Below are 19,728 nucleotides of genomic sequence, written 5' to 3' on the forward strand. Positions count from 1 at the left end.
TAGTGCTCTTGAGGTCTCCCAGTGTTCATCAAACACAACAACCAACAGCCCTTCCGTGTGCAGCGCTACGGTTCAGTTGTCTGTGTCGGAGATGTTTGAGCGCAAGAGGAAATTGCCAGCAAATGACCCCCGGGCCGTGGCAGTAACAGCCAGCATAGCCAAGCTTCTGGCCTGCGAAATGCTGCCATATCGATTGGTGGAGACAAACAGCTTCAAGGGCATGATGTCAGTGGCCATCCCACGTTACGTGGTTCCCAGCCGCTACCACTTTGCACGCTCTGCAGTGCCTGAGTTGCATGAGCACGTGGTCAGCAAAATAACCCGAAGCTTGAAGAATGCCGTTGCCTGCAAGGTTCACCTCACCACTGACACCTGGACGAGTGCGTTCGGCCAGGGTCGATACATCTCCCTTACCGCGCACTGGGTGAACCTTGTGGAGCCTGGCAGCGATTCCTCACCTGCTACGGCACGGGTGTTGCCCACGCCACAAACAGCTGCACCGCCGTCCCTCCCACTGGATAACAGCAGCACCTACCTCTCTGACTCCTTCTCCTCCAACGCATCTCAAAGCTGTACCTCATCCGGAAACGCTAACCCAGCAGCAGTAGGATCGTGGAAGCAGTGCAGCACAGCTGTTGGCATGCGTCAGCAAGCGTTGCTGAAGCTAATCTGCCTTGGGGATAAGCAGCACACAGGGGAGGAAATTTGGAGGGGAATAAAGGAACAGACGGATTTGTGGCTGGCACCGCTGGACCTGAAACCGGGCATGGTTGTGTGTGATAATGGGAGTAATCTCATTCGCGCTTTAAGGTTGGCTAAGCTGACACACATCCCTTGCCTGGCGCACGTGATGAACCTAGTAGTTCAGCGGTTCCTGAGGACATACCCAGGCGTGCCCGATCTGCTGTTGAAGGTGCGTCGAGTGTCCAAACATTGTAGAAATTCCAGTACTGCTTCGGGGGCACTCGCCAAGATGCAGGAGCGCTTCAATCTCCCCCACCATCGCTTGCTGTGTGATGTCCCTACGCGCTGGAATTCTACGCTGCACATGCTAGCCCGCTTTTGCGAGCAGAAGAGTGCAGTGGTCCAGTACATGACGGCGCAGTACCGAGGCGCATCCGGCCAGCTGCCAAGCTTCTGTGGATCCGATTGGGCCAACATGTTGGACCTCTGCCAAGTCCTCCAAAATTTTGAGCAATCCACGTTGCTTGTGAGCAGTGACAACTCTTCAGTCAGCATTACCATACCACTGCTGTGTTTACTGAAGAGGTCGATGTTAAAAATCAAGGAAACAGCTGTCATGATGCAACTGGGGGAATCTGAAGGAGAAAACGATCAGCGTGATGGTACCAACATCAGGCCATCCGCCTCAGGGAACGCTGGCCCCAGCAGCTATGACGAAGAAGAGGAGGAGGAACAGCTGGAGTTGGAGCAGGAATTTCATGCCACCACTGACGAGGGCCAGAGCGGTGCACGTTGGACTTCCACAATTCAACGCGAATGGTCAGCAGAAGCAGACCAGGAGGAAGGTGACGACTATGATGCATCACAACAACTATCACAACGCTCACAAGAGGATGATGAGGATTCTGGTAGGACTCTGGCACACATGGCTCAATTCATGCTAGACTGCATTGAACGTGACCCACGCATTGTGCGCATTCTGGACAACACCAATTACTGGGTTTATACCCTTCTGGATCCACGGTACAAACACAATGTTCCAAAACTGCTTGAAGAAAGAGTCAGACAGGTCAAAATGGAAGAATACCAGCAGGCCCTTGTGGAGACTTTAGAGAGGAGATTGACATCCTCCCCCTCCTCTAGCCAGTTGTACGCAGACAGACTGACTTCCGCAAACCCAGGACGACCAGGAGGGCAGCAAACAACGCAAGCCGCAGCTAGTACCCAAAAGGGAATGGTATCGGCAGTGTCCTTGGAGTGGGAAAATTTTCTGACACCCATGCAGCCGCAGCCCACTGAACAGCAAGCGTGCAGATCCACCTCCAACACCGATCGCCTGGAGAAGATGGTCAAGGACTACATGTCAGATGGCGTAGCTGTGTCGAACCATCCATCTGCACCCTTCAACTATTGGGTATCGAAGCTAGACACCTGGCACGAACTGGCAATGTACGCAATAGAGGTGCTGGCTTGCCCGGCAGCCAGCGTTATGTCGGAACGCTGTTTCAGTGCTGCCGGAGGCATCGTCACAGATCGGCGTATCCGCCTCTCTACAGAAAATGCAGACCGTCTGACTCAAATTAAAATGAATCAATCCTGGATTGGAAATGACTACGCAACACTCCAGGACCCCAACCAAGTAACATGACCAATGAACATCTGGGATGGTGTTGCGTTTCCGGGCCCTGTTTATTGAACCTCTCATCTGTATTACATTTATGACTGCATGGCGGCAAAAAGCATTGCTGCTATATCCGCACGCTTTTTGTCCACATGCAAGGCCTGGGTTGTTGTGTCTCACAAAGCGTGGCCTTCTCCTCCTGCGCCTGCTCCTGTTCCATCACGTCTGCTGCTGCTGGGTTAGCGTTGCCGCGTGGTCCCTGTTTATTGAACCACTTATCTTTATTACATTTATGACTGCATGGCGGTACAAAGCATGCTATCCGCACGCTTCTTGCCCTCATGCAAGGCCTGGGTTGTTGTGTCTCACAAAGCGTGGCCTTCTCCTCCTGCGCCTGCTCCTGTTCCATCACGTCTGCTGCTGCTGGGTTAGCGTTGCCGCGTGGTCCCTGTTTATTGAACCACTTATCTTTATTACATTTATGACTGCATGGCGGTACAAAGCATGCTATCCGCACGCTTCTTGCCCTCCTGCAAGGCCTGGGTTGTTGTGTCTCACAAAGCGTGGCCTTCTCCTCCTGCGCCTCCTCCTGTTCCATCACGTCTGCTGCTGCTGGGTTAGCGTTGCCGCGTGGTCCCTGTTTATTGAACCACTTATCTTTATTACATTTATGACTGCATGGCGGTACAAAGCATGCTATCCGCACGCTTCTTGCCCTCATGCAAGGCCTGGGTTGTTGTGTCTCACAAAGCGTGGCCTTCTCCTCCTGCGCCTGCTCCTGTTCCATCACGTCTGCTGCTGCTGGGTTAGCGTTGCCGCGTGGTCCCTGTTTATTGAACCACTTATCTTTATTACATTTATGACTGCATGGCGGTACAAAGCATGCTATCCGCACGCTTCTTGCCCTCATGCAAGGCCGGGGTTGTTGTGTCTCACAAAGCGTGGCCTTCTCCTCCTGCGCCTCCTCCTGTTCCATCACGTCTGCTGCTGCTGGGTTAGCGTTGCCGCGTGGTCCCTGTTTATTGAACCACTTATCTTTATTACATTTATGACTGCATGGCGGTACAAAGCATGCTATCCGCACGCTTCTTGCCCTCATGCAAGGCCTGGGTTGTTGTGTCTCACAAAGCGTGGCCTTCTCCTCCTGCGCCTGCTCCTGTTCCATCACGTCTGCTGCTGCTGGGTTAGCGTTGCCGCGTGGTCCCTGTTTATTGAACCACTTATCTTTATTACATTTATGACTGCATGGCGGTACAAAGCCTGCTATCCGCACGCTTCTTGCCCTCATGCAAGGCCGGGGTTGTTGTGTCTCACAAAGCGTGGCCTTCTTCTCCTCCTGCGCCACCCTCCTCCTGTTCCATCACGTGTGCTGCTGCTGGGTTAGCGTTACCGGTCCCTTTTCCTGGAACCTCTTATATGTATTACATTTATGACTGCATGCCGACAAAAAACATGTTACCTGTGCAAAGAAAACAGACATTTCCCGCATTTAAAAGACAGTTTTCCCTTTGAAACTTTAAAATCGATTTTCTCAAAAACTATAAGCTCTTTTTGCTAATTTTTTTTTCCTCTTGTACCCACTCCCAAGGTGCACATACCCTGTAAATTTGGGGTATGTAGCATGCAAGGAGGCTTTACAAACCACAAAAGTTCGGGTCCCCATTGACTTCCATTATGTTCGGAGTTCGGGTCGAACACCCGAACATCGCGGCCATGTTCGGCCTGTTCGGCCCGAACCCGAACATCTAGATGTTCGCCCAACACTACACGGCGCCCACAATTAGTCTGCTACAACTTAAGTGTGCTCAATGCGAGGACCTGTCATGAAGAAGGTACAGCACACACTTGGGCTTGCCAAGCACTTGATGTGCCTTCTAGGGATTGTTATTTGTCTAGGCGGCAGCTGCAGTAGCCTCTCTTGCCAAATCACTGTTTGCATTGCAACACCTACAAGAGGCTTTCCACCCTGAGAAGCAACTGCTGTGTTACAGACTTGTTTAATTATGTGAAACTTTTAAAGTTTGAACAATGCTCTCCTGGCATTTCCCGCACAAAGGAATGGCACACCTGGCTTTTGTACAAGGAAGAAATGCTGCTTAACCACTTAACGACCAACGTCAGGTCGCAGTGGTGTTTCCATGGAAACGGCGGCTCGAGTGGCCGTTCCATGTCAGTTCACAGAGGGTGTCTCCATGAACAGCCTGCGAGCCTCCGATCGCGGCTCACAGGCTAAATGTAAACACGCGGGGAAGAGATCCCCGCTGTTTACATCATACGGCGCTGCTGCGCAGCAGCGGGGTAAAGGGGATCGGCGAACCCCCGGACTCTGATTGGCCGGGGATCGCCGGCATCTGATGGGCTGAAGCCTATCAAAGGCGGAGCAGGACGGATTACCGTCCTGTGCCGCCCATAGGAAGGAGGGGAGGGAGGGAAGGGGGAGGAGGCGGAAAATCGCTGCGGAGGGGGGCTTTGAGGAACCCCCCTGCTGAAAGAAAATAGCCGGCGGCGATCAGACCCCCCCAGCAGGACATCCCCTAGTGGGGAAAAAAGGTGGGGGAGTCTAGTTGCCCTGGCTGTCTGCTGATCTGTGCTGTGGGCTGGAGAGCCCACGCTGCACATATCAGCGCAAACAAGCCCAGTCCTTAAGTGGTTAAAAAAGGCGTCAGCCAAAATGGAAAAAAGTTAAACAATGTTTTAATGAAAGGTTATTGCAGGCAACTGTTCCTCAGAGTCGTAACAATATATTGCAGTATGCACTTAAGGCGGGGGACTGTGTTGCAAATATTATTTGTAATTAAAATAAATACAATTGCTTATCTTTTTGCATTATTACTTTATAAATCATTTACCGTAGTTCGTGTTTGCCCATTGTAAAATCTTTCATCACCCTGCTTTATATTTTGAAATATATCACAGGCAGCAACTTCTTTGGCACTGGCAGGTGATCCCTGCGGAATGTTTGTACACTCAGTGTTATGAAGCCAGTAAAAAATATACCTGGACTCTCAGAATGCTCTGGAGGCGGAAGGGTATTCAGCACAGCTAATGGGCAAGGTAACACTTCACAAGGAGGGAGGGCTACATACAATATATAGCTATAGGAAGTGTTTCTGATAATGGAACCAAAATAATTAACAAAAAAGTGGGTATCCTGAATACTTTACTGCATTCTATGTTGCTTCAGTGCCTTTTTAAGAATAGTATTTAAAGCCATAGGCTTGCTATGCACCAGTGGTTCTGGATGCTTGCCTGGCTTACAGGGGCAAAAAGGGATAATTTGCATATTCAGTAGAGGTGCATTGTGGGTAACCACAAAATGTTCACTTATTGCAAAATGTTTGCCCCATTGTGGGTAACCACAAATGTTCACTTATAGCGGAATTATTGCAAATGTCCTTCTGTTTTCAGAAGGCACATTTCACCAAACATTGCTTATTAGGAGAGCTTTTCAGTCTATTTTATCCCCCTATACATTCCTAGTGGCTTGGGTCACCCCGAGCTACTTGGTTACTCTGTTGTACTGGTCCAAGCCCTATCTCATACAGCCATATCAATCCCTGCCATGTACAGATGAGGGCTAAAAGCCCGAAACAGGCTGTCTACATGTGGGGTTGATGTGGCTGTGTAATATTTAAAGCTATAGGCTTGCTATACACCAGCAGTTCTGGATGCTTGCCTTGCTTACAGGGGCGAAAAGGGATAATTTGCATTTTCAGTAGTGGTGCATTGTGGGTAACCACAAATGTTCACTTATTGCAAAATGTTTGCTCCTGTAAGCCATACTAATTAAATAGTTTTAAGAAGGCAAATTTCACCAAGCATTGCTTATTAGTAGGAGGGCATTTCCAGTCTCTTTTATCCCCCTATACATTCCTAATGATTTGGGTCACTGCTTGGTTACTCTGTTTTTAAAAATAGGAAATGGATAAAATGCCAGGTCCATGCGAATGCTAATGCTTTTTATATTGCCACAAGTAATTCGCAATACTTTTTTTTGTGTTTTACTGTGCTGCTGTGGCAATTCAGAGGTATTATGCCTGGCAGAGAAAGCTGACAGCAAGAATACATAGCTGAATGTGATAGACGGGGTGATTCTACACACAGGACTGGCTGGAAAATAGCTATGCTAGTTACCGATGCCTAGTTGCCCCTATCTAATATGCATTTCAGCACCACAGAATATGTACAGTGCCACAGAATATGTTGGCGCTTTATAAATCAATAATTCCCCAAGAGCACACATGCATATCAAATACAGTCATTGCCCCAGACTGAACCAGTGCACAAGAGAGCTAAGCAGTCACATGGGGGGAAGGGGCATTCTGGGAGTATGTCATGTGATAGGCAGAGGAGAGAGTCATGCATTACAAAACATAATGAAATAAAAGGGAGTCCCTAACGATGCAGTTTAATTCAATAAGAGTGCCTTTCCAAAAGGTCTGAGTATAGGAAGAAGTAGTGACATCATCACCCTCCACTTAACTCTACAAGCATGATAGGGACAGTCTATACATTATGGCTGCAAATTCTGACACACGTCTATCACTACATTTACAAAACTTCAGTATGGGGAGGGTTATAGTAGGTTGTTTTTTTATACTGATAACTTTGAAAGGTGTATTTACTGGACTGGATTTTTGCTTTAGGGCCCGTTTCTACTAGTGCGCTGCGATTCCGTTGCAGAAAACGCGAAAACGAATTTGCATGCGGATGCGAATTCGTATGCAAATTTTAGCGCGAAAACGCATTAAAATTTGCATCTGTATGTAAGTATGCAAATTTAACCAGGTCAGTGCCTGTGTGCTTCTACATTGATTTTAAGCGAAAACGTACGTGAATTTGCATCACAAAAACGCATGTGAATTTCCTATTAAATACATTACAGGCGAATCGCACACTAGCCTTGCGGTGTGCGAATTCTGATGGCTCTGCTGTGCAGATTTTTTCTGCACCGTCCACCGCACAGTATTTCTGACAAGTGGAAACAGGTCCATTGATTTATATTGGTTATGTAAATCTGCATGCAGAAAACGCATGTAGATTCGCTCTAGTGGAAACGGATCCTTAATGTGGACCAAAACTCTAGTACAACACACATGGAAAAGTCTTCATTTCACATATGGTTGCTGAATACATTTACTGGACTGTGTTCTAAGCTTGTTTCTGAATGTCTTATCAGTAGCTGTGAATCAGGCTTAACCCTTCCAGTGTTTTTAATGAAGTGAATCCAAGAAACACTTTTGGTTTTTAAGCATTTCCATAAATTTTAATGAATTTTTTTTCCCCCTAAAAGTTATCATAATGTGGCTAATCTTTTAGAGCAGAGAGGAAGTTTTGAGTTTAGTCCTACTTTAATTCAATAGTGTTATCCAATTACTAGGAAAGTAATAAAATTGGAGGTAAAAGTTCAAGAGCAGAGTATTAATCAGTATAGAGGGGGTCTTATTGGAGAACGGGTGTTTTCAGCAGACAACTGCGGCATTTGTCAGCTAGCCAATAATGAAAGTGGGATTGCTCTGGTGCTTGCCAAGTGATAGCTACAAGCCAGCCCAACCTGCATCAGTGGAGACTAAAATACAGCTATATGTATACAAGGTGACATTAGCTGACAAAGCTTCAGCCACATCCATCACACATCTATTCAGCATGTCACATGCCTTCTACACGGATGAATCCATATGACGTCTAACGGCACAACCCTGAGCGCGGCGATGTCAAAGCTATGAATGAGATAAAACAGGTTTTGTAGGCACTGACATTTACTGTTCATATAATTCTGACAAATGGGTTTTTGACGCAAATACTTAACAGGTGATCACTCCTCCTCTGACTGTGAACAAACACTCCTCCCTGATGGACAGTCCCTCCTTAATAGCAGATAGCAAGAAGAGGCATGTGACATGATGAGATAAACATGTGTATGTACAGTACTAAACATATTAATAACCAGAGTGTTTTACTTGTGTTATTTTGCTGCCTGAAAGAGTAAGGCCCCGCTCAGACCATGTGCTTTCCTAGCCATTTTTACAGAACGCATACGGGCAGACTTTGCGCATAGAAACGGCTACTAATGTTTTCTAATAGCCTCGTTCACACGTATGCGTACGAGATGCATACGTTTCTCATCCGCATTGCTGCGCGCAGTTCTGCGTGTCGCGCACAGAAACGGACGCAATGAAAGTCTATAGATGCGCATCAAAAACGCGTACTATTGCGTTTTTAGCGTACGTTTCCCTCTGCGTTTCCCATAATTCTTTTCTGTTTCCTGTGTGACGGGTGTGTGCAAAACGCAATAGAAAACACATTTGAACGCAAGAAAAACGCATACAAACTCATGCGTTTTTCAACTTGCGTTTCTTTGAATTTCTATGCGTTCTGTAAACGCTGACAGTATGAACAAGGCCTTCATTTTTAAGGATGGGAGCGGCAGCTTTTGTCTTGTCAGTACCTGGTCAGGAATATAGTATACATCACTGATAAGCAAATTACAGCCATAAAAGTTTTCCTGGCAGAATACATTTTTCTACATATTTCTGAGAGCAGAGGGAGAGAGAAAATGGTCAATAGTTCATGTATTTTTATTTGGGGACACTCAATAGACTGCAACTGAGCAGAGACCACAAAACATTCAATCGACTTTGTAAATCCTGGGATGTCTAAAAAAGTTATTTGTAGGAGTAGGAGGATAAATATAATAGTTTATCTCAGTTTATTTTCACCTCGGGTTCACTTTAACATCCAGAAAATCACTGACATTTTCAGGAGCCATTGAAAAAGGGGGTAACTGCTCTTTGCCTTGCTTGAGCTGCACTGAGCACAAGTAGTTTTGTCTTATGGTCAGAGGCAAGGGATATCCCTGGAATGGAAACCCAGATACATTAATGGAAGTTTTTAATTCCCCGGTGTTTCTTGTCCCCATTTCCCACCCTTATATCAAAGGGATGGCCATTAAGAATTGCGATAAAGATTTGGAAGTGTGAAATGATGTATCTGAAATGAAGTCTAAAAATGACAGCTACTCACTTTGCTCTCTGTATTGATTGTGAAAACCATGTCACTCTGATCCAGCAGCTGGCAGGAGTAGGCAATGTTAACGGCAGTTTCTTGTTTGTCACCAGTGAGCACCCAGATGTTTATACCAGCTTCCCTCAGGGAGGCTATGGTGTCCGGCACGCCATCCTGAAGCCGATCTTCTATTCCGGTCGCACCTGGTTGTGGTAATAAAAAAATTAAGTGTAAATGTCACTAGCTAATTTAACCCGAAGAAGTGGATTTACTCTATGAAACGCGTTGTCCTTTTTTGCTATTACCTGACTGTGAAAATAAATATATGATCAACCAGTTTCTTTACCTTTTACCTGAAGGTAAGCCAATAATTACCTTTCTTATAAACAGTTTCATTATTTTATTTTTGATTTTTGGGGCATCTCGGACAGTTGTTTCTCTCAATATTGGTCACCCCTGTTGGAGGGTTGAATTTTATGTTATACTCTTAAAGTTTTTGTTTCTTTTTAAGCTGCAACCACATTCTCTACACCAAGGCCGAGTGGGGACAGTCTTGACTCTTGCCCCACGTTTTACTGGTCTTTGCTCAACCAGGCAACCAAAACTTAAGAGTATATATTTGGTAAACCATATACTAGTCCAAAAGTACATTAACGTACTACACCATATTGGGCTCCCGGTGTAACTGTTGTGTTCTTATCTCCCTCTTTGCCAACATGTTCCAGACACTAACGGGATATTTCTGTCTTTAAGTTCCCCATAAAAGAGACGTATATCAAGTTCAAACAAAGAGTCATTTTGTACTCTGTTTACAGTTTTCCGCAAAACACCCAAAAGTGAAAAACAAACATTATCTCCTTAGCAACTTTATCAAAATGTCTTGAGTCGTGTTTGTGAAAAGAACTCATTCTAAGTATTTGCCAACTTAAGGTCTACTTTAACACAAGTAGCAGATTTTTTTTCTCTTCTTTGTCTTATCACATTAAAGAGGACCTAAACCCTTCCACAGGAGAGAAAAACACAGAGAAATCCACCCTTTGTGTATTTAGAGATAACAGCCTGTGTCTAATTCTCCCTTATCTGGAAGTAATGAGGCACTGGAATTTTATCTGTCACCTCTGTTTGATCTGTGCGGTGGGTGTGTTATTCAGACAGGGGCGGCTATAGGTTTGACGCCTGAGGCAAACTTGTGAGGATGCTCTCCCCAAGCAGGAAGGAGGAGTGGGCACAGCGGTGTACGCACGTACTGTACGCAGGGGGCGGCATTGAAGGAGGAGACCTGGAGGCAAGCAAGCACTGCTTCAGACACCTGGAACATGGAAGCAGAGGAGAAGAGGGAGCCACAGGGGAAGGAGAGGGGGCCTGGCCCCCCTCCCCACCGCCGTGTGTCCGCTCCTCCTTCCTGCGCTGCTACCCCCTCCAGCTGACCTGCCCCCCCCCCCACCATGGCCAGCCTGGCACCGCCCCCAGACTTGCCGCTGCCTGAAGAAGACGCCTCACTTGGCGTCATGGGTGAGCTGGGCCTGCTTTCAGACAGGCTATATGTAAATACAAGGGGAGAAGTTCTGTGGGCTGCAACAAGATCAATGCTTTTCTTGAAGGGTTATTATGCTGTTGCTTTTAGAGCAGAGAGGAAGTTCTGTGTTTAGGTCCGCTTTAAATAAGGCACCATTTGTCTGTGTTTAACATAGGCAGGCAGTGCTCATCAGCTATTACTTATTCCTTACTATTATGCTGAAAGTTAGCATATAGATACTTTATCGTCAGGCAGAAATAGCACAGTGCAGCAACCCCTAGCAGCTGAGCTCTATAAAAAGTGAAGCACTGAGTGGTAGATGGGGTCACTGCACTAAACAAAAAAGGGCCCTTGCTTAACACAAGTAAATAAACCCATTAGAGTTTACATTTCTTACCGAGGAGGGTGAGCTTTGTTTCCAAATGTTGGGCAGTTTCCATGAGTAATTCCTCTCTATTATCTATTGCTGCTTCAGCTTCTTCTCGAAAATTCGACCATCGCTCAAAATCATCTTCACTTAAGACCTACAGAGAAAAAGACAGTAAGCAGGGATTCAGAGAAAACGCAAACAAACAGCTTTCATTCCATAAGCTTGCAATGGTTTAGCATGGCCAGTCTTAAAGGGTACCTGGACTGAAAGGCATACAGAGATTTCTTTTTTTCTTTTAAGCAAAACCAGTTGCGTGGCAGCCCTGCTGTTCCTCTGCCTCTAATACTTTTAGCCATAGACCTTGAACAAGCATGCAGCAGATCTGACAAGATTAGCTGCATGCTGGTCTCTGGTGTCATTCAGACACTACTGCAGCCAAATAGATCAGCAGGGCTGCCAGGCAACTGGTATAGTTTAAACGGAATTAAGTATGGCAGCCTCCATATTCTTCTCACTTCAGTTTTCCTTTAAAGGAAATCTTAATTGAAATAAAAAAAAGAACAGTTTGACTTACCTGGGGTTTCTTGCAGCCCCCTGCAGTTACCCTGTGCCTGTGCCATACTTCCACGACCCTCCAGTCAGCAGCAGCGAATCCTCAAATCTGGCTAACCACCTCCTCATTGCGCTCCCATGCATGGTAGTGCCCTGCGTATGCGCAGTATGGAAATATCACTACTGCGCATGCACAGAATGCTCGTGGCCACTGGAGCGTGATCAGGATGTGGCCGGCTCGGGGTCCTGCATGCGCAGTAGCCTGCATCTGGCCACAACCGGCCAGCTTTGAGGGGGTTGCTGATGCTAACTGGAGGGTCATGCGAGGATGGTGCAGGCACAGGATAACTGCAGGGGGCTTCAAGAAGCCCCAGGAAAGTTAAACTACATGGTTTCCTTTAAAGGGTACCTGAAGTTAGAGGCATACGGAGGCTGACATATTTATTTTCTTTTAGACAATACCAGTTGCCTGGCAGCCCTGCTGGAATCTGAATCCCACACCTGAAACAAGCATCTGGTTAATCCAGTCAGACTTCTCACAGAGCACCTGATCTTCATGCTTGTTTAGGGTCTATTGTGAAAAGCAGGGCAGCTAGGCAACTTGCATTGTTCAGAAGGAGATAAATATGTCAGCCTCCATACCCCTCACTTCAGGTGTGCATTCAAGCCTTCTGTAATGTTTGATCTGAAGCATCTGTTGAGGGAGTTAACAGCAGACTGAGTGCAAGGCTGGATTTTATATTGCACCATTTTGATTCTGTGTCACTTTAAAAGATACCCGACTCAAGGCAAAGCTACCGAAGATAAGCACAGAGGTATGCTCATGCTGGATCAACATATTTCTGTGCGTTATCCATTCCGCTCCTTGTTACTCCCTGCCTCTGTAATCACTCCTTTAAAATGTTGACTTTTGGCTACAGTCAAATTTACAGACAGGAAGAGGCTGGCTTGCTGTGATGTTCCCTTTTATCACTCTCCCATTTCCTCCTCTTAAAGCAGACCTGAACTCTTGCAGGACAGACAAGGAGAATACAGTGAAACCAACCCTGTGTTTGTTCATAGAAAAAAACCTGTCTAATCCTCCCTTCTCAGCAAGTAATGAGCTAGTGTAATTTGAGCTGTCAGCTGTCTGTTGACACTGCCAAATTCTGAGCTAATATGTAAACACAGGAGGTTAACACATTCTGCGCTCCCAGTAAACCAAAAAGTAACCACTCTGTGGAATCTCGGTAGGAGTTCTATAAGCTGTAACAAGGAAATGTTTTTCTTTAAAGGTTGGCATGTTGTTACATATCTTTCAGAGCAGAAAGGAAGTTCTGAGTTCAGGTCCTCTTCAAGAGCAGTGAATGGGGCGGAGAAATGTGGGAAATGGGAGGGTTATTGGATGGAACATTGCAGCCAGCCTGCCTCTTCCTCTTCTGAAAAGTCACATTTTTCAAGTGATTACGGAGACCAGGAGAAAGAGGAGAGCTACAGACAACACACAAAGGTATGTGGATACAGCATGAACATACCTCTGTGCCTGACGTCAGGCGGCCACTAATGATACAATTTGACAAACGGTTGTTTATGAACGATTCTTCCTATAAACGATTGGAAATTATAGTTTGGGACCACTAATGGTCAAAAATCTCCTAACCAATCCAATCAGATTACAGAAATCAATCTGAAAATCGGATCGCTTTCATTAATCTGATCGGATTGATTAGGAGACGGATCGATTTCATTAATCTGATCGGGTTGGTTAGGAGACGGATCGATTTCATTAATCTGATCGGGTTGGTTAGGAGACGGATCGATTTCATTAATCTGATCGGGTTGGTTGGGAGACGGATCGATTTCATTAATCTGATCGGGTTGGTTAAGAGATTTCTGTCTATTAGTGGTCCCAAACGATCAATTCCAATCACTCACATAAAGAATCCTTTGTAAACGATCGTTCGGAAAATTGTATAGTTGGTCGTCACATTTAGGTCATTTTGCTTCGGGTCAGGTGTGCTTGAAGTTGTAAAATTGATACTAAGCAACCTTTTTCACCAGTCAATAAGTAGAAATCAGCGGAACAGTTTGCTCTTCTGCAAGACTGGTTAGTTAAACTGCAGCAGTTTAGTAATCTAAAAAGGCAATTTTGCAGTTCAGTGAACAGTTTCACACAACCAATAAGTCACACCACAAGTATGACGCAGCCAGATAATCTAGCATTCCCTTTCTAAAATAAAAAAATGAATCGATATGACATAATAAAATAGATTTGCCTTTGTAATACATGTAATTAACTAATCATGCTTAATAGACTTGCCTTTTTTGCAATGCACAGTGTTCTCAGACCATCCCTGGCGTACCAGTCTAGGTGTCTCTGGGTTCTCGACTGTATTTTCCGTAGCCGCTTCTCATCACTTAAATTAGCTGAAACACAACCAAATTACAGTTTACGATTGCTGGTAATTGGGAAATGTACATTTTGTTCTGCTTTATACTGTACATCATCCTATATTCACCGGCTAATACTACTATAGGACAGGGAAGTAAGACACCATGTATGTCTCTCTAGACTACAGGTAAGTAGTGTGACAACAAACACCACATTTACATAGGAATCCCAAATCATAATAATCTTATGCTAGGTACACACCATATAATTTCCTGGCAAATTTACCTGCCAGATCGATTATTTCCAACAGATCTGATCTGAATTTCGATCCATTTTTCGATCGTTTTTCTCATCAATTTTCCGATCGATTTCCGCTCACTTCTATGGGAATTTATGGGAAAAATGATCGGAAAATCGATCGAAATTCAGATCAGACATGGTGGAAATAATAGATCTGGCAGTAAATCTGCCAGAAAATTGTATGGTGTGTTCCTAGCATAAAAGAGGCACTGTAGTGATATAGAGTAGAATGTAGTAAATTATTCAAGAGGTACTAGTTACCTAAACCAATCAAATCTGATAAACATACACTGGACCTCCACTTCCAATATGTTCAACAACAACCGAGATTTTCAGATTTCTTTTGACAGTCCAGATAAGCACATTTTATGAAAAAAACACACACGCACGCGCGCACGCACGCACGCACGCACGCGCGCGCACGCACGCACGCACGCACGCACGCACGCACGCACGCACGCACGCACACACACACACACACACACACACACACACACACACACACACACACACACACACACACACACACACACACACACACACACACACACACACACACACACACACACACACACACACACACACACACACACACACACACACACCTCTCTTCCCTGCCTAATAATATGCTTAATATATCCCACCTTTACCTCCTCATCTGCTGCCACATTTCTAAAATATACCACCTAAAATGACATTAAAGTGAACCTCCGGACTAAAAATCTACTCAGCAGAACTGAAAAGGCTTGGCGTTTCTTTAACATTTTCACAGCATCAGAACTTTGTTTTTCTTACCAAAGCATCATTTTTAGCTGAATTTTTAGCTAAGCTCCACCCATCAAAGAAAACTGCTTAGGCTTTTTTTCCCTTATGCTGTGCAAAGCATGATGGGATTTCCTATGTTGTTATTCATGTTGCCTAGCAACTGGGAGGGGTGACCAGCACACAGTACAGTTGGAACTGTCTCATGCTCCCTGTCACCTCCTTTCAACCAAAAAGATGGCTGCCCTCATGAAATCAAACATTTCTCTGAAAGCTCTGAACAGTAGACTATATAAATCACAAGGGGATTCACTTATCTTCACTTTTAACAAGTATAGACATAATGCCTACAGTCAAGACATGTTCAGAAGAATGTTAATTTACCTCCAGTCGGATCATCTAGCAGGTCCATGATGACAGAATCAGCTCCTTTAGTGTAAACAATGATTTCTCTTGTTATTGGATGACGAACCACCACGGACATTCTCTTTCTGACAGAGTCAAAGCCCAGCGTGTACAAAAGGTCAAAAGTGAGAAATGTGCCCTGTGGAAGCCGTATTGTCACCTGGTCAGGAGTGCGGGACATCAGAGTGAAGCTGTATGCTCTGGCAGCATGAACCAGTGCAGCCTCATCGGGGCTTTCTGCTTCGTAGAGGAATTCATCTTCTATGAATGGACCAACGGTGGCAAACATCTCCTCGATGCAGTTGTCGGCACTGTTTCTGCTTGCGGAGGAGTCCTCTCTTCCATTGCTTTGGTTTTCAGTTTCTCCATTGCTAGAACGGGACGTGCTATCGGGGCTAACTTTATTCTTTTTTGAGCTTGAAGGAGTTGCAGGGTCAGAACTACTAGGGGTACAACTGGAGGACTGACTTAACCTTAGTAATTTTAACCTTTGAAAAAGTTGCTGAACCTTCTCCAAGGATGAAGCTGATGGTTTTAGCAATGGAGGTAATGTGACCTAGAAAACCAATTAAGAAAAAGATGCCCTTTGAGAATACTGTAACCCACAATTCAAATGCAGTGCTTTACAAAGACAGGAGGTAGAAGAATCAAATATAATTTAAAACAGAGAAGAGCCTAAATGTCATCAAGGGTGAAACTGGCAATTATGAACACAACTACAAAGTGCATCTACAGTCAAAGCAATTCAGTGGCCAATATGGTTAGCTGTGAAAAGCAACCAGTTTCCGCCAATAAGAACTTCCAAAACAAAGGTCACCATGCTTTTTGCCCCAAAGAGCCACCATTTTGTCCATAAGAAGTTAATTGGCGTAGACTTTGGCAATCGGGTGTGAAGCCATACCTCTCCTGGCAGCAACATTTTGGAGCAATCTGTGTCTTTGAAAGTACATTTGGTGGGCTTTCTAAAGCAAACTAACCTCCACTTAGCTTCCATCTTGGAGGCAAAAAAATAATTCCACAAGCAAAGGTTACATAAAGCAATTTTAGTGGCTTCTTTAGGTCTAACAGGGCTCCAAAACAGAGGTACACAGTGGCAAATCTACCCTGTTATAAGGCAATGCAAACTACTTTCAGAAAAGGGAATCAGTGATTAATTTGGTCAGGGGTGGCTTTCCTCCTAACAGGTTGGCAAATGCATTTGCTGACTAGCTGCACACTCCATATGTTTATCCCAAATAGTTGTGTCTACTAACTAGGTCCTTTGGAGATGGTGCCACTATTGTCTACATAGGTCAGTGGGACTTGGAGAGGAAATAGACTGCAGTGACCAGATCTTTGCATCTGGACATCCTGAGTAGGAGCTTCAATTTAATGTTTTGATACTCTGTAAGGAGCAAACAGATCACTTGGCTTATATGTATATGCACAGCTAGATGTAAAAGTTAAATACATTTTGCACCAAACTTTGTTGCATATTGGAGTAACTCATGTAAACAGTAAAGGATGCATTTTGTAGCCTTACCAGTACTCTATGCCACCACCTAAAATTGACATTCCCTAAGGGAATCTCCACGGTCTCCTCTTCTCTCTACACATCCCTGTGTGCACATTGATGTCATTGAGCATGGTATGCTTTGAGTCTAGTATGCCAGAAGTATTTTTTATGAGAAAGGTGGGACTATTATCATGTGGAAGAGAGTTATAGGCAGGGAGTGAAGTCACATGGGGAAAGAGGGTGTGGTCACTATGTGGCTCAACCACTCTTTGGACAACTGCACCCACAGAGAGAAAAATCCAAAGGGAAGGGTCATGCAGAAAAATCTTATTAGGCAAGTATGATGCCTTTTTTTCCCCTTCGTAAATCTATATATATTTTTTTCATCTATAAACCTCCTTGTTTGCCCCTCAAAAAAGTAAGTAAACAGGACGAATCTCTCTATACTTTAAGAACCCCAGTGATTTTTATCACAAGTTCAGTCGTCTTTCTAGAACAAAGGGTTGATGCAAGAAAGATGAAGTGCGGTGAAGTAAATGCCGACTGGAGACTTACCCTCTGCCTCGGTTCGGTTGCCGTGGAGACCACCACTGTATTGCAAATGGCCAACGCCATAAAGAAATCGATGTAGGGAGAAGCGGAGGGCCGGGAACTGCTTTGCGGCTTAAACTGAGACATTTCAATTTGGACCGAAGCCTCCCTGACCTTCTTTAGCAGCATCTGATCGGGGGTCACATCTTTTTCCTGCAAAAGAAAAGAAGACTCCAATTAATCCTGCTTCCTCATCCCTTTCAGACCTGCCTCGTTCCAAAGCAGAGTATAACAACTATAATCAGCCAGATCCCATTTCTTCCCCCAGCGGAGCCTTTAAGACAGCACCCAGTCAAAACAAATTGGCCCCTCACTCTGTGAAAAGAAAGTAGTGAAAAACATGCACAACACATTGCTGGAAAATTGTTATTTTTAGGATGTAGAATTCTGAGTGCAGCTTCAAATTTTTTTTTCAATGCTCGAGCTCAGCCTTCATTCTTTCTGACTATATCCCAATTAGTAGCATTTGTCCTGTCGCTGGCATCTGGATAAAATAGATTTCATTACCGTTCCCTGGAACCCGGCCAGGGCTTGCGGTTTGTTTTTAGAACAGATGTTATTTTTATATATTTGATAATTAAACGAATGACATGATCTCATCTAGGATTGCGATATTAAAATGGGCGATGTTGGCCCGGAGGAAGCCAATTTGCAGTGGGTGAAAAATGTTCTTGTTTTTAATGCTTGTGCTGCTGTTGTTGACAGGATTCCCAGGCTCAATAAAGTTGAGAGATTTGAAATACTGAATTTTTATAACTCCTCATATCTAGTATAACTTTATAGATGGAATATAAAGCTTTATAAGGTACTTTTTTCCCTGCATATTAAAATATAGCTCCAGTTCCAGATATGAGACAGCATTGCTTTTGGTGTCGCCAGACAGGCTTAAAGCAGCAGGGTCAGCCATACTATGCCAGAAAAAAAACATATATAAGTAGATAACGAATTGTTTTATTTACATAACAGATGTATTGTGCTGTCCACATTTTGATTTCAGTGAATTCTAAATAGTAAATTAAGAGAATTCTGTTTCAGGCACTTGCCATCTTGCATTCCCTCTGACTGAAGTCAATACTGATGTAATTTCCTCCCTTACTTTTTTTCTCCTAGAATCTGCTCTGTCATATCTTGCTTTGTAAACATGTGAGCGTGGCAAGATCACCTGTCAGCCTTGTGTCACACTGAACTGCCCTCAGCCAATCAGTGAGGAGCAGGAATGTGGGAGGGGAGATGACAAGTTTCCTTCTCCTCCACAATGTACCAAATAGGGCCAGGCTGACTGAGACAAGATTTATTACAGCACAAACATTTCTAAGTAGATTGGAGTGCTTGCACTGCAGAGTCAGGTTGCGGGCTGCATAATAAACACAGAGCAGTAGGTAAATGGAATTTGATTTTGTGGCTGCCAATCCCTCTTTAAAGCGGTATAAATCTCTGACATAATATTCAATAAAAACATGTTTTCCTACTTTTTATATGCCATATGGTTATCATATTTGTTTTTGTGTATAAGTATTATTAAGCCGACTATGCATTTTATTCATAACTGCTTTATTCATCTTCTTAAGGGGCCCATACACCTAACGATTTTCCCGCTGATATACAGCAGATCCAATCACTGTGATCGGATCTGCTGTGAAATCGTTGCGCAAACGCTGACAGAACGATCGATCTCCATCTGAAATCAATCATTCCCGTCAAGCTGTCCGGGCAGAAGATTTTGCTCGATTGCCGGCGGGTCAGGAGTGCGTCGATAGCGGCGTTCAAATGTCCGATGACCGATGCTAGCGGCAATACAGTACCTGCTCCGCCGGCGCAAGTCCCCTGGTCTCCGCTGTCTTCTTCTCCACTGGGCTCCGGGTTCCAGCTGGCTTCACTTCCTGTCCCGGCAGGTAGAGCGCCCTCTACTGTTTAAACTTTCCCCGGCAGGAAGTTCAGTGAAGCTGGAGCCGAGCATGGAGAAGAAGACAGTGGAGACCGGGCACTCGCGCCGGCCGGATCAGGTAATGTATGGGGGGGCGACAGCAGCTTCACAGATGGTGAATCAATTTCATGC

At 44.9% G+C, this 19,728-nt stretch overlaps 1 protein-coding gene across 2 annotated transcripts in view; it reads right to left on the reverse strand.

Annotated features, from left to right (window-relative positions):
- Window positions 1-19,728, reverse strand: part of ATP10B (ATPase phospholipid transporting 10B (putative)) — a 312,037-nt gene that overhangs the window by 30,392 nt on the left and 261,917 nt on the right. For both annotated transcript variants that reach the window (XM_068277816.1, XM_068277817.1), the window contains 5 exons: window positions 17,637-17,825; window positions 15,566-16,142; window positions 14,048-14,154; window positions 11,224-11,350; window positions 9,329-9,513 (listed from right to left, as the gene is read on the reverse strand). In XM_068277816.1, the coding sequence (XP_068133917.1) occupies window positions 9,329-9,513; window positions 11,224-11,350; window positions 14,048-14,154; window positions 15,566-16,142; window positions 17,637-17,825 (1,185 nt within the window). The remainder of the gene's footprint in view (window positions 1-9,328; window positions 9,514-11,223; window positions 11,351-14,047; window positions 14,155-15,565; window positions 16,143-17,636; window positions 17,826-19,728) is intronic.

Source organism: Hyperolius riggenbachi, chromosome 3 (genome assembly GCF_040937935.1).
Source record: "Hyperolius riggenbachi isolate aHypRig1 chromosome 3, aHypRig1.pri, whole genome shotgun sequence".
In the NCBI taxonomy this organism is placed as follows: Eukaryota; Metazoa; Chordata; class Amphibia; order Anura; family Hyperoliidae; genus Hyperolius; species Hyperolius riggenbachi.